The following is a 14,542-nucleotide window of genomic DNA, read 5'->3' as shown; positions in this document are numbered from 1 at the left end:
GATGTCCTGGGCCCGACATCTGGTTCCAAGAAGTAGCGGTGTTGGAGGGCTCTGAAGGAACCGGTTGTGGATGGAAGGTGAGGCTGTTGCCTCCTTCCTCTCTCAGCTTCTGGGCTAAGGGAATCGCAGAGGTGCGGGTGATCCCCAAGACCACCCCACTTCTGGCAACGCTCACACAGTTGGGGGTCCCCACACTGAACTCGGGTCTGATGACTTGGTAGAAGAACCTGAACTCCCAGGTATCCTCATGGCTAAGTTTTCTCGCACTGAGGGATGCAGATGACACCCAGACCAGGGGAGAGGCTCTGGGGCGCGTCTGAGAGACACCTGCCTGAGCTCCCGGGCGGCTTCTCCACTGGACTTGTGCGCACACTGCTTGCTTCTCCCAGCAACAAGGTGTGACCACACGGAGGAGGAGTGCCAGCCAGGGTTGGGGCTGGGGCACACAGACACAGCTGGCCGCCCCTCTGGAGGAGGAGCCGGTTCTGCAGGGCCCAGACCCCCACCCTGAATCACAGTGTTACACTCGTGTGACCAGAGCCCCCAGATAAACACGGACGCTCCTTAGGCAGGACCTCCTGAGGCTTGGAGGCCTCCCAGGAGCCCGAGGCCACGGCCTCTCTTGGGCAGGGCTGAGCCTTCCCCCACAGCAGTCCACCATGTTGCCATTGGTCATCTTGTCTGTCCTGTGCTGATTCTCAGGTCTTTTCTTGGCTCTGTCTTTCAGAATCTCGCTGTGACAAGGACCTGGACACTTTCAGTGGCTATGCCCTGTGCCTTCCCAATTTAGCCAGACTTCAGACCTACCGTTTTGCAGAGCACCGGCCGATTCTTTGTGTAGAGATCAAGGTGAACTTGTGTCAAGGGGAAGATGGTGTGGGGGGAGGGGAACAAGGGTCCAGATTGTAAATTGTGAGTCTTCTACCTGGAGGGCACTTTGCAGCAGAAGCTCCTGGGGTTCCCCACGCTGGGCCGCATGGCCCCTTCCCAGCCCCCAACTCCCATAGATTCGGCTTGCTTCCTGTTCCTTCATGTCTGTCACCTGCACCTTGCTGCTCTGGTTCCTCCCACTGGCCAGACCCTCAGATTTAGGCCTGTTCCTGGTGCTGTGACGTGGAGCCAGCAGATGGCCACTGGCAGAAGGAAGTGTGTTGGGTTCTGTCTTCCCTGTTTTCCTTGGAGGGTGCTGCTTGCCAGGCCCCCTTCTCACCTCCTTCCAAGCCATGCCCCTTGGCTGCTTGGTGACACTACACTCCAGGAGCTCAGTTCCGGGGGTGCCTGTCTGATGGGTGGCACTCCGTTCCTTTGCTTCCTACTCAGGAGAGACCTCTGCAGAGGCCCAGAAGCCTGTGTTACTTTTGGAGCCCTGGTTTGTCCCCCTGGTGGAGGAGGGCCAGGGTGTGGCTTCAGCTCTGCCGCCCAGAAGCCTGTGTTACTTTTGGAGCCCTGGTTTGTCCCCCCGGTGGAGGAGGGCCAGGGTCTGCTGTGCTGCTGAGCCCTCTCCCCCTCGAGACGCCTCCCAGATGTCCCAGGCCATTGTTTGTCTCCTTCCTCCAAAGCTCTGTGGCAGTGATTTCTGGGTCACCCCTGTGACCCTGAGCACTCACACCCCCGGGTGCTCTGTGTGGACTGATGTCCTGCTTGCCTGACCACAGGGTGGATGTTATGGGTCTCAGGTGACGGGCAGCATGGTCTTCAGAGCCTCAACACTGTGGTTTTAAAAGGCAGCGGATGGGGGCACCTGGGTGGCTCAGTTGGTTAAGCACCCAGCTCTTGATTTCAGCTCAGGTCATGACCTTGGGGTCGTGAGATTGAGCCCTTTGTCAGGCACCATGCTGGGCATAAGCTGCTTAAGATTCTCCCTCTCCCTCTGCCCCTGCTCATGCATGCACGTGCTCTCTCTCTTCCTCGACTGAATGAATGAAAGAGGAAGGAAGGAAGAAGGAAAGAGGGAAGGAAGTAAAGAAAGAAGGAAAGAAGGAAGGAAGGAGGAAAAGGAAAGAAAAACAAAAAGGCAGCAGGTGTTCTATGAGCATAACAGCTGTTAGATGGGCCTTCCTGGTCACTCCGTGTCCGAGGAAACGAGGGTTCTGCTTCTTAGAGCTGGGAGCTGGGGCAGACCTGCATCCTAGAGGCTTTCCTGTCACATCGTGTCACAGAAGAAACACGAAGCTGCTCAGTGTTATGCTTTGTCTAGTCTGTGATGGAGGCACGTCTGGTTCTCCCCAGGGAGACCTCTGTAGCAGCCAGGATGGGATGTGCTGTGATGAGGGAGGGGTCTCTTCCCGCCGGGGCTGCAGATCAGAGCAACTCTTGGGGACATAAAATCTCCTGATTCTCCTGCGTATCACGCTCTGTTATCTCGTCTCCTGGAAGGTATGGGATTGGTCCCTAAACATTTTTTTCTTCCTTGTTTATCTTGCAGCCAAAATGCGGGTTCATCCCTTTGTCCAGCGACGTGACACACGAGGTGAAGCACAGGGTGTGTCGCTACTGCATGCACCAGCACCTCAAGGTAAGGCGGCCGCCTCGGCGCGCGGGGCCTGCCCTGCGACCCCCGGAGCTGCCCGGCCAGTGGGAGAAAGCCTAGATGCTTCTGACTGATGTCTTCTTCCATAAGTAGTTCACGTTCACCAGTTGAGATAGAGTTCGCATATCTTCAGTTCACCCGTTTAAAGTGTGTAAGTCTGGATTTTAGTGAATTTGCATGATGGTGCTACCGTCATCATTCCAGTTCCAGAATCATTTCGTCACCTCACAAAGAATCCTGATCCCATCAGCAGTCACTCCCCAGCCCCCCGTTCGGCCAGCCCCCGGCAGCCACCTGCCCCTGTGGATTTGCCTCTTCTGGACATTTCCTGTAAATGGCATCCTGGACCCCGTGGGCTCTTTGTGACTGGCTCCTTCCCTGAGCATCACACTGTAGCGTGGTTGAACGCTCTTGCGTCGAATAGGAATGTCTGGTCGATCATTTGTCTCTTGATGGACATGTGGGTCGTTTCTCCCTTTTGGCTGTTGTGAGTAGTGCTGCCGTGAATGTGCGTGTACCCGTGCTTGTTTGAGTCGCTGCTTTCCGTTCTCGGGGGTGAGTCCTAGGGGTGCAACTGCTGGGTCTTAGAGAAGTCGTGTTTAATTTTTTGAGCAAATGTCAAGCTATGTCCACAGCTCTCGCACCATTTTATATTCCCACCAGCAACGTATGAGGGTCTAATCCATCCACACCCTCGCCGGCACTTGCTGTTGTCCCTCTTTGTGATTATGACCCTCGGGGGCATGAAGCGGCAGCTCGCTGTGGGTTTCATCTGTGTGTTCCTAACGGTTCGTGATGGCGCAGGTCTTGTCACGGGCTCGTCGGCCATTTGTATGTTTTCTTTTGAGCTATATTTGTTCAAGTCCTTTGCCCATTTTTGAATCGGGTTATTTTGTTGTTATTGTTGAGTTAGGGGTTCTGTATATATTTTGGATATTAATCCTTTATCAGATATGTGACTAGCAAATACGTTCTCCCATTCTGTCAGTTATCTTTACACTCTGTCGTTAGTATCCTCTGATGCACAAATGTTCTTAATTTTACTAAAGGTTAGTTTGTTTTTTCTCTGGTTGCCTGTGCTTTTGGTGTCATAGCTAAGAAATCATTGCCTAATGCAAGGTCATGCAGGTTTTCCCCTATGGTTTTGATCCATTTTATGTTAATTTTTGAAAAAAATTTTTTTTTTTTTTAAGATTTTATTTATTTATTTGACAGAGAGAGAGGTAGCGAGAGCAGGAACACAAGCAGGGGGAGTGGGAGAGGGAGAAGCAGGCCTCCCGCCGAGCAGGGAGCCCGATGCGGGACTCGATCCCAGGACCCTGGGATCATGACCTGAGCCGAAGGCAGACGCTTAACGACTGAGCCACCCAGGCGCCCTGAATTTTTTTTTTTTAAAGATTTATTTATTTATGTGAGAAAGTGTGAGAGAGAGTGAGCGAGGTGAGGAGCAGAGGGAGAAGCAGGCTTCCCGCTGAGCTGGGAGCCTGACGCAGGGCTCCATCCAGGGACTCTGGGATCACGACCTGAGCCGAAGGCAGACACTTAAGGACTGAGCCACCCAGGCGCCCTATTTTATGTTAATTTTTGTAAAGGGAGTTAGGGGCCCAATTTCTTTTGCGTTTAATTTCAGTTTCCCAGCACCATTTGTTGAAAGGACTGTCCTTTCTCCATTGAATGGTCTTGGCTCCCTTACCGAAGATCTTTTGGCTGTAAATGTGGTGGTTTCTATCTGGGCTGTCTGTTCTGTTCCATTGGCCTGTATGTCTGTCCTTAGGCCAGTGTGGCCCTTTTTTTGATTCTGTAGCTTTGCAGTCAGTTTTGAAATCAGGAAGTTTGAGTCCTCCAGCTTTGTTCTTCTTTTTCAAGATTGTTTTGGCTTTTTTTGAGACTCCTTATAGTTACATGTGAATTTGAGGATTGGATTTTTCATTTCTGCAAAAAAAGATTATTGAGACTTTGAAAGAAATTGCAGGAACGTGTAGATCACTTTGGGTAGTGCTGCCATCTTACCAGTATTAAGACTTATGATCCGGGGCGCCTGGGTGGCTCAGTCGTTAAGCATCTGCCTTCAGCTCAGGTCATGGTTCCAGGGTCCTGGGATCAAGCCCCGCGTCGGTCTCCCTGCTCGGCGGGAAGCCTGCTTCTCCCTCTCCTGCTCTCCCTGCTTGTGTTCCCTCTCTCGCTGTGTCTCTTTCTGTCAAATAAAATCTTTAAAAAAAAAGACTTATAATCCATGAACACAGGCTGTCTTTCTACTTACTTAGGACTTCTAAAATTTCTTTCAGCAACATTTTATAGCTTTCAGGGTACAAGTCTTCCCCCCCGCCCCCCACCCAGGGTGCAAGTCTTTTACCACTTTGGTTAAATTTATTTCTAGATAATTCTTTCAGGATATTGTAAATATGATTATAAACGGAATTGCTTTAATTTTTTTCTTAGACTGTTTATTGCTGATGTATAGAAACACTCATTTTTTTTTTTTTAAGGATTTTATCCATTTATTTGAGAGAGAGAGGGAGAGAACGAGCGGGGGGGAGGGGCAGCATGAGAGTGAGAAGCAGACTCCCTGCTGAACTCAGTCCCAGGACCTTGAGATCACGACCTGAGCCTCCCAGGTGCCCCAAAACACAACTAATTTTTGTATGTTGATCTTGTACCCTGCAGCTTTGCTGAGTGGCTTTCTTGTGGATTCTTTGGAATTTTCTACATATAGGATCATGCCATCTGTGAATAGAGTTTTCTTTCTTTTCCAATTTAGATGTCTTTAGCTTCTCAGTTTCCTCAAAGAAACCAGCTGGGAGTTTTGATAGGATCCACTGAATTGCCGATCAATTTGGGAGGTATCGCCACTGTAACAGTATTCATATTCTGTGAACACACGATGTTTTTCCATTTATTTAGGATTTTAATTTCATTCAGTGATATTTTATGGTTTTTTTTTTTTTCTTTAAAGATTTTATTTATTTATTTGACAGAGAGAGACACAGCAAGAGAGGGAACACAAGCAGGGGAGTGGGAGAGGGAGAAGCAGGCCTCCCGCTGAGCAGGGAGCCTGATGTGGGGCTCGATCCCAGGACCCTGGGATCATGACCTGAGCCAAAGGCAGACACTTAACGACTGAGCCACCCAGGCGCCCCTATTTTATGGTTTTCAATGTGTAAGTCTTATACTTCTTTTGTTACATTTATCCCTAAGTGTTTTATCATTTTGGATGCTGTTGTAAGTGGTATTTTTTTTCATTTCATTTTCAGTTTGTTTATTGCATAGAAATAGAATTGATTTTTAAAATATGTATTTTTAATTGTGGTGAAATACACATAACATACAACTTACCACCTTAACCATTAAGTTATTACATTGTTGTGCAACCATCACCACCATCCATCTGCAGAACTTTTCATCATCCCAAACTGAAACTCTGTCCCCATTAAACAACTCCACACTTCCTTTCCTCAGCCCCCGGCAACCACCATCCTAGTTTCTGCCTCTGTGAATTTCACTACTGTAGCTACTTCACATAAATGGAATTATACAGGATTTGTCCTTTTGTGACTGACTCATTTCACTTATGTTCTCAAGGTTCATCCATGTTGTGAAATATGTTGGAATTTCCTTCCTTTTTAAGACTGAATAATAGGGGGCGCCTGGGTGGCTCAGTTGTTAAGTGTCTGCCTTCGGCTCAGGTCATGATCCCAGGGTCCTGGGATTGAGCCCCACATCGGGGTCCCTGCTTGGCAGGAAGCTTGCTTCTCCCTCTCCCACTCCCCCTGCTTGTGTTCCCTCTCTCACTGTGTCTCTCTCTGTCAAATAAATAAATAAAATCTTAAAAAAAAAAAGACTGAATAATAGTCTGTTGAATATATATACCACATTTTTAATCCATTTATCCAGTGGTAGACACTGGGTTGCTTCTGTCTTTTGGCTTTTGTGAAAATAATGCTTCTATGAACATGGGTGTGCAAATACCTCTGAGATTCTGCTTTCAGTTCTCTTGACTGTATACCCAGAAGTAGGATTGTTGGTCACGTGGTAACTTCATTTTTAATTACAACCACCATACTGTTTTCCACAGCACCTGTGCCATTTTACGTTCCTACCATGGTACATAAGAGTTCCACTTTCCTTACACCCTTACCAACACTTGCTAGTTTGTTTTCTGATAGTAGCCATTCTAATGGGTGTGAGGTGAGAGATGCAATTGTTCTTTGTACATTGATATCCTGTCACCCTTGATGAACCTGTTTATTTGCTCTATTTTTTTTTGTCTTGTTTTTTGTGGTGGTAGTTTTTTAGGATTTTCTGTATACATGATCAGATCACTTGCAAATAGGGATAATTTTACTTCGTCCTTTCCAATCTGGGTGTCCTTTGTTTTTCTTTCCTAATTGCTCTGGTTAGAACTTGCAGTACAATATTGTTTAGAAGCAAGAGTGGACATCCTTATCTTGTTCCTGATCTTAGGCAGAAGCTTTCAGTTTTTTTTTTTTTAAAGATTTTATTTATTTATTTGACAGAGAGAGACACAGTGGGAGAGGGAACACAAGCAGGGGGAGTGGGAGAGGGAGAAGCAGGCTTCCCGCTGAGCAGGGAGCCTGATGCGGGGCTCGATCCCAGGACCCTGGGATCATTACCTGAGTCGAAGGCAGACGCTTAACGACTGAGTCACCCAGGCGCCCCGGTTTTTTTTTTTTTAATCATGAAAGAATGTTAGATTTTGTCCCACATCTATGGAGATGATCATGAGGTGCTTTCCTTTCTATCAGTGTGGTCTGTTACATTGATTTTCATATGTTGAACCTTGTATTTCTGGGATAAATCCCACTTTATTATAGGTGTAAAATCCCTTAAATATGCTGCTAAATGTGGTTTGTTAGTTTTTATTGTTTTTATTGTTTTTATTGAAGGTCTTTTCCTTAAGAGATATTGGCCTGCAGTATTCTTTTGTAGTGATGTTTTGTCTGGTTTTGGTATCAGGGTGATAACTGGCTTCATAGAATGATTTAGGAAGTGTTTGCTTCTCTCCCCTCTAATTTTTTGGAAGAGTTTGAGTATCGGTGTTGATTCTTCTTTAATCATTTGGTAGAATTAACTAGTGAAATCATCTGGTCCTGGGGTTTCCTTTATTGGAAGATTTTTTCTTTTATTTTTATTCTGTTCAGATTCTCTATTTCTTCCTGACTCAGTTGTGGTAGTTGTGTGTTTCTAAAAATTTGTGCATTTCATCTAATTTGTTGGTTGATAATATTCATCTAACATTCTTCTTTATTTCTGCAAGGTTGGTAGTAACATCCTTTCTTTCATTTCTTTTTTTTAGGCACTTTTCTTGATCTAGCCAAAGGATTTGTAATAATTGTTGATCTTTTCAAAGAAACAACTTATGGCTTTGTTCTTTTTCTTCATTTTTCTCCCTATTTTTCATTTCATCTGTCTCTGCACTAATCTTTATTATTTCCTTCCCTCTATCTGCATTGGATTTAGGTTGGCCTTACTTTTCTAGTTCATTAGTGTAGAAATGTAGGTTATTGATTTGAGATTTTTCTTCTTTTTTATATAGGTGTTTATAAGTATAAATTTCCATGCAATCCCTGCTCTCTCTGCCTGCCATAAATTTTGGTATGTTGCATTTTCATTCTGTCTCAATTTTCTGATTTCCCTGTAGATTTCTTCTCTGATTCATTGATTATTAGGAATGTGTTTAGATTTCTCATATTTGTGAGTTTCTCAATTTTTTTTTTTTAAGCTATTGATTTCTAATTTCATTTCACTGAGTTTGGAGAACATCTGCATGACTTCATGTCTCCTTGAGAATGTTCCATGTTTCCTTCATCAGATTGTGTATTCTGCTGTTGCTGGGTAGAGTGTCCTATAGATGTTTGTTAAGTCTAGTTGGTTTAGAGTGTGGTTCAAGTCTTCTGTTTTGTTGTTGATTTTCTGTCTAGTCACTCTTTAATTTAACATCTTAAGCTAAACAGTCTAGCTCAGTTAATACCAACTTAATTTCACTGGTGTACAAAAACTGCTCCTTGTAGCTTTGTTGCCTTCCCCCTCACAAATTAACCTTTATATATAGTATGCTTGTCAATATAGATTCCTGACGATTGCCTTATGCCATGTGAGGGACATTCTGTCTTTAAAGGGAATGGGATCAAAAAATCACAAACAGAATATATCTGTATTGTCTTTTATGTTTATCTACTTGTGTAGTTTCTTTACTGCTGTGCTCTTTATTTCTTCACGTGGATTTGAGTTACTGTCTAGTGCCCTTTCATTTAAGCCTGAAGGGTTTCCTTTAGTATTTCTTATAGGGCAGGTTAGCTAACAACAAATTTTTTTTAGTTACTGTTTTTCTGGCAGTGTCTTAATCACTCCTTCATTTTAAAGGATAGTTTAATAGATGAAGAACTCTTGGTTGACAGTTCTTAAGCACTGAGATTTTCCTGAATGTCTGCAACCAGTAAGTCTCTGCTGAGTGGCTCTGTGTGCACACAGGGCCCACCATCAACACTCAGCATGGCGGTTGCAACTCTCCTTAGCCTTCACTTCCTCAGAACCTCAGATCAGCAGAAGGGGAGGGCCTTTTAAGGTCTTTCCAGAGCCTGCGCATGGCCTTGTAGATGCCCAGGTTATGCTGTAGCTTTCCAAAGCCTGTGTTGGTCTCATTTCTCAGCTTTTTCTTTTTCTTAGCTTTAGGTTAGCCTAATTGTTTGCCACAACTTTTATTTTATTGAATTGTTATCCACTCTCTCAGGTAGCCATGAAGTTAAACAGTCGCCTCTGATAGTTTTCACAAATGCCCCTTGGGAAAATGCCCCTTTTGCACTTGGTAAGCTCTGAGTCAGGTAACAAAAATGGGAAATCAAGAGATAGGTCACATAATGACCATTCTTTGGGAATGAGGGTTTGGAGAAACTCCTGCCTGGTTCAGCCCCCTCTGGTGGCTGCCAGGGTTTTCACGAGGATTGGGGTTGTTGGTTTTTAAGGTTTCCTTGGAGCTAGAGAGAGGGGTGGGAAGAGAGCATTAAAAATGCCACAAAGTTCACTGTTCCTAGATTTGGCCATTTTTCTTGAGTAAATGCTCCCCAGATTGTTGCAAGCCTTTGGTTAATTTTCAGAATTCTGAAAGTTTTTTTTTTTTTTTTTTAAAGATTTTATTTATTTGAGAGCGAGGGAAAGAGAGCACAAGCAGAGGGAAGAGGCAGAGGGAGAGGGAGAAGCAGGCTTCCCGCTGAGCAGGGAGCCCGATGCGGGACTCCATCCCAGGACCCGGGGATCGTGACCTGAGCCGAAGGCAGACGCTTAATGACTGAGCCACCCAGGTGCCCCTGAAAATTTTGATTCTGACAGTTTTTGCCAGTTTTCTCATTGCCCTTATGGAGGAGAGAATTTCCAGAGGTCTTTATTCCACCATTTTTGCTGACTCACCCCATCTTTTCTTTGTGGTGTTACAACTTTCTAGGCTCTTAGGGAAAATAAGGTATGTCAGCATTTAGGAGATGGTCTTCATTGTCACCATTCATTTGATGGATTTTTTAAGAACTGGTTTTTACTATGAAGCAATACCTGCTCATTTAACTGATAAAATACGGAATTTCCCAGAGGTAACCCGTGTTGTCAGTTGGCACATCCTTCCAGACTTCTCTCTGTGCCAACACAAACATACATGTTATCCAAGTGGAAATGAGATGATGCCTTTTCCCACATGTATTCTGGCGTGTGCTCACATGTGCATGGACACATATACTTTTATAAAGGAAATATGGGATCTCACCATATGTAGTTGTTCTGCTAATTGCTTTTTTCACTTAACTAATCCTTGAAGATTGTTTGTTGTGTATCCTTCAAGGCTTTTTCAGCGTGTTTTGGATATATGCACATATGGAGGCCCCCCTTTTTTTTTTAAGCAAAGTAACAACATTTCCACCTAGGCAAATTGCGTTTTTTTATTGAATAAATGTTGGTGATTTTTTGTGTTGCCTCTTTCTGTAAGCTGAATATCGTTTATTCATTCCTTCATTTAGCATGTGGCCCACGGGAGCAGATGCCCTGTGAAGCTATTTCCCGACCTCGCTGTTACAGTCAGGCTGCAGTGAGCATTCTTGATCTCATGACTCCTCATAGATTTGCCAAGTCAGGGGATACCCACATTGCAAATTTGATGGAAACCAGCAAGTTGACTTTCAGAAGGTTGTGCCAATGTATCTTCTCCCCCCAAACATGAAATTACTAGCCATACCCTCCTCTTCCTGAACATTACAATTGTAAGGGTTTGTTCATCTGATTAGCAGAGTTTAGCCATGTCATTTTGTGAGACCGTGTGCTGCTGGCTGTAGAAAGAGGCCGCTTTCGCTGTGTCATTTTGAAAAGGTGCTGGCTGCCAGCTTCCCTGCTCGTGGGGGGGGGCTGGGCTGGCAGCCACCTGAGGCTCAGAGGAGGGCTGAGGGTTCCTGGGGTTGGACTCAAGCCCCGGCCCCACTAGTGATGATGGGCCCCTGGGTGCTGGCCTCTGCGGGGACCTTCGGCGCCCTCGTCATCTCTCGGAGGCGTTGGCCTCGTGCTGCCCCAGCCGGTCATTTACAGCACTTGGTGCTTTCTTAACAGGTGGCAACCGGGAAGTGGAAGCAGATAAGTAAATACTGTCCCCTCGACCTCTACTCAGGGTAAGAGAGCACTTCTCCTTTGGCCTTAGTGCCGCCTTCCATGGGGGCGGGGGAGGGGGCCACTCGCCGGCCGGTAGCCAGGGTCCTGGGCAGAGCTCAGGGTTCTTGCCTGGGGTCAGCTCAGCTGTGGGGGGCAGCGGCTGGGGAGCAGGGGGGTTAGGAACAGTGATGGGGGGCCTCCTTGAGAAAGGCTGGGGGCATGTGGCTCCTTAGCCCCCAGAGCCTGAAGCCTCCAAGCTGCCCTCAGAGGCACATCCCCTGAGTCCCGTCCCCTGAGCCTCAGGCAGGTGAAAGCAAAGACTGCTCATAATTCTATCAATCGTGTCTTTTCCTTTTAGAAATAAGCAGAGAATGCACTTTGCCTTGAAGAGCTTGTTACAGGAAGCTCAGAACAACTTAAAGATATTTAAGGTAAGAGTTGCTTCTCTTTCGTGCCACTTCAGCGGAGGGGCCGCTGGGTGTCCACACCGGGTTGGGCGAACCCAGGGCACTTCGGTCCCGCAGATGAGGGCGTCTGGGCTGGGGCTGCCGTGGTGCAAAGTCCTTTGGTTCTTTTTCCAAGCCGCGTTCCACAGGCGGGGCATCCTGTGACCCCTAGAGTGTGGGACATCAGCTCCTGGACCACTGGGCGGCCTTGGCTCCCTGGGTGCACACAGCCCAACTCGGGTCCCGGGACAGGACGGCCCCGACTCCGCTGGGCTGCGTCCCAGGGGTTCTCTGCATCTCTGAGAGAGTGGCCCCACCTGTGCCTTTGGTCGCAGTTGATTTAGGGACCGCGTAGTTCCCAGATCTGGTCAGTGAGCCAAGTCTCAGTGGCTCCGGGCTCCCGGCCCTGCACGGGGAGCGTCCGCCACCCGACCCTGGCGCTGGCCCCTGCAGCTCCTCCTCCGCCGTCTGCAGGCTCCCTGCCCCGGCTCCCACACCCTGCGGTTGCCTGCTGGCGGGAGGCCGGTGAGGCCGAGGGGGGCGGGGAGCAGGGCTGGCCCCGAGCTGGAGGAGGGCTCAGTGTGGCCTGTGTTGGAAGTGTGTCCGCTCGGGTCCCCCTCGCCGTCTCCTTTTCTGCTCACCCCTGACCCTGCGTCCTGCCCCGGCTGCGTCCCCGTTCGGCGTTCCGTGGGAGCGCGAGTCTGCGGCGCGGGCCAGGCTTGCGAGCACTGCGTCTGCGTGGAGAAGCAGGGCTGTTGTATCCGGACAGCCTCGTGCCCTCTGCGTGCCGCTCTGGGTGGATGGGGGTGCTCTGCACACGGATGTCCCTCGGAGTGAGCTTGGGAGGGTGGGCGGGAGCCTCTTCTCCACCTGCTTTCCCCCATCGGGCTCAGAAATCTGGTCAGAGTGAATGGACTTTAACCCATCTGCCTCCACCTTCCCAATTCTAGAAAAAGGGCCTATTTCACAGTCAGTTTTTATTTTTAATTGTTATGAAGACTGAAGGGACTTTATATTTCAGTCCTAAAGATGAATCCTCTTTCATCTGGGGATTGATCTGGAACCTTCAGTGAGGCGGGCAGTCTTCCCGGCGGACCCTTTGCTGACTGTGCCTGCCCTGGGGCCGGGGTTAAGAGAAGTGACACAGGCTGGCTTTTCCGGACGCTCTCTGGAGCGACAGTGCGCGCTCCTGCACGTGCCGTCGCTGCTCTTGAGCCAGGCTTCGGTTCTCAGGGTCAGGTGTGGGCCGTTTCCCGGGCCGTGGCTGGTGCCACCACCGTCCGCTGTGGGAGTCTCTTCCCTGCGTGCTGAGTGTTCTGCACAGACTCCACAGCTGTGGCCGTGTCCACCCCGACACTGGGCACTTGGGAGACGTGGGGGATGTGGCGCCTTGTCATGGAGCCCGGGACAACGGCACTCCGCTGATGTCACAATCATCTGTACTTGCGTGGATTTTAGACCCTGGGGAGAAGAGGCTTCCGCCCGCCAGCAGTCCCCCAGCGGCTCACAGGCCTGGAGGAGGGCGGCTCCCGCACCAGACCTGGTGGCGGCCCCCAGTGCCCAGTTTCCCTTAGTGCTTCGCCTTGGTCTCCTTCCCCAGCAGGAGCTCCTGCTGGCCCTCTGCCTGGCACGCCTTCTTCCTGCTGGTAAGGCCCATCTCAAGGGCCAGTCGTCTCGTCACGGCTTCCCTGGGTCCCGGGGCCAGCAGTGACCTCAGCTGTGTGCCTCTTGCTCCGACGCATGACAGGAGACCCCCCGGGAGGCATCACGCGCACTCTTGCATCGCAGGACCCAGATGAAGGATGAATGCCCAGTCCACACCTTGGGGACTGAATTGCCAAGTGCCACCCGGGGCAGGGACCGTCCTCCTCTGTGTTAGGAGGACATTGCTGGGGTCAGTCCAGATCAATCCCCACTGCTACGTAACAACCAAACCCCGGCGCTCAGTGTCATGGCCTGGAATCGGGCGGCATAGCTGGCCCTGGCGCCGGGTCCCTCTCGAGGCCGTGTCCTCTCTGACAGCTTGGCGAGGGCCTGAGGCTGGGCTCCCAGGATGGTGTCCTTAATGGTGTGGGCAGGACGCCTTGGTTCCTGGCCGGGGGCGGAGCTCCAGGGTCTGCTCAGCGGGGCCACGTGGCTTGAGAGGAGCGGCACGAGAGGGAAGCCATAGCATCTTTTGTAACGTGGTCTTGCCAGGGATGTGCTGTGGCTCACGCTCCACCGTGGGGAGGGGGCTACAGGGTGTGAGTGTCGGGGCCCCTGGGGACTGTCCGGGGACTGCTGACCACACCCTCTCTCAGATGGGGAAACCAGGGGACAAGGAGTTGGTCACTGCTGCTCAGGCGTGTGGGGATCAGGGTCCCTTGGTCACAGGGTCAGCCCACTTGGCAGCCCTGCTCGCAGCCCTGGGAATGTTGGTGCCATGGGAGTGTCTTTGCTGGACTTGGTTTTAAAAGGCAGGATGGCCTTGGGGACGAAACAGTGCACGTGGTGACACGGGCAGCCTCACCCGCCCTGGCAGGAAGCGTGGCCCAGCCTGTCGCAGAGGACAGAAGTCCCCAAGATGCAGGTGGCCCACGGATACCCACACTGGCCAAGAAGTTTGCCTGCTCGGGGTCAGACTGACACTGTGTGTCCCTTAGGAGCACGGGTGTCACATGGCTTCTCGGATAAACAGGCTGGGGTCTTTGGGGGTTTGGGCTTTGGGCTGCGTTTGCCTGAGGCCTTGTGTTTTAGGCCAGGACCGGTCTTAGGTTTTTGGGAACATTTGTTCTATTACATGTTCTAATGGGATTTGCCTCTTGGCCAGTAACACAGTGCGTGAGGGTGGGTTTCCCTGGAGGGCCACGGTGTGCAGGGCCCCAGATGGAGACAAATGTAGGGTGTCAAGTCCCTTTGCCTGCCCAGTGGGCAGAGACAAAGGTGTTCT

At 49.3% G+C, this 14,542-nt stretch overlaps 1 protein-coding gene across 9 annotated transcripts in view; it reads left to right on the top strand.

The window, feature by feature from the left end:
* IPPK (inositol-pentakisphosphate 2-kinase) overlaps nucleotides 1-14,542 on the top strand; it is a 45,192-nt gene that overhangs the window by 10,805 nt on the left and 19,845 nt on the right. For all 9 annotated transcript variants that reach the window (XR_013443605.1, XR_013443604.1, XM_036098088.2 and 6 more), the window contains exons 5-8: nucleotides 728-849; nucleotides 2,426-2,515; nucleotides 11,129-11,187; nucleotides 11,526-11,598. Coding sequence is in view for 7 of the 9 variants with exons in the window: in XM_036098088.2 (XP_035953981.1) it covers nucleotides 728-849; nucleotides 2,426-2,515; nucleotides 11,129-11,187; nucleotides 11,526-11,598 (344 nt within the window). In the remaining 2 variants the exon portion in view is untranslated. The remainder of the gene's footprint in view (nucleotides 1-727; nucleotides 850-2,425; nucleotides 2,516-11,128; nucleotides 11,188-11,525; nucleotides 11,599-14,542) is intronic.

The sequence above is a fragment of the Halichoerus grypus genome, chromosome 14, assembly GCF_964656455.1.
Source record: "Halichoerus grypus chromosome 14, mHalGry1.hap1.1, whole genome shotgun sequence".
NCBI lineage: Eukaryota > Metazoa > Chordata > Mammalia > Carnivora > Phocidae > Halichoerus > Halichoerus grypus.
The sequence above is the reverse complement of the archived record's forward strand: the minus strand, read 5'-3'. Positions and strand labels throughout refer to the sequence as shown.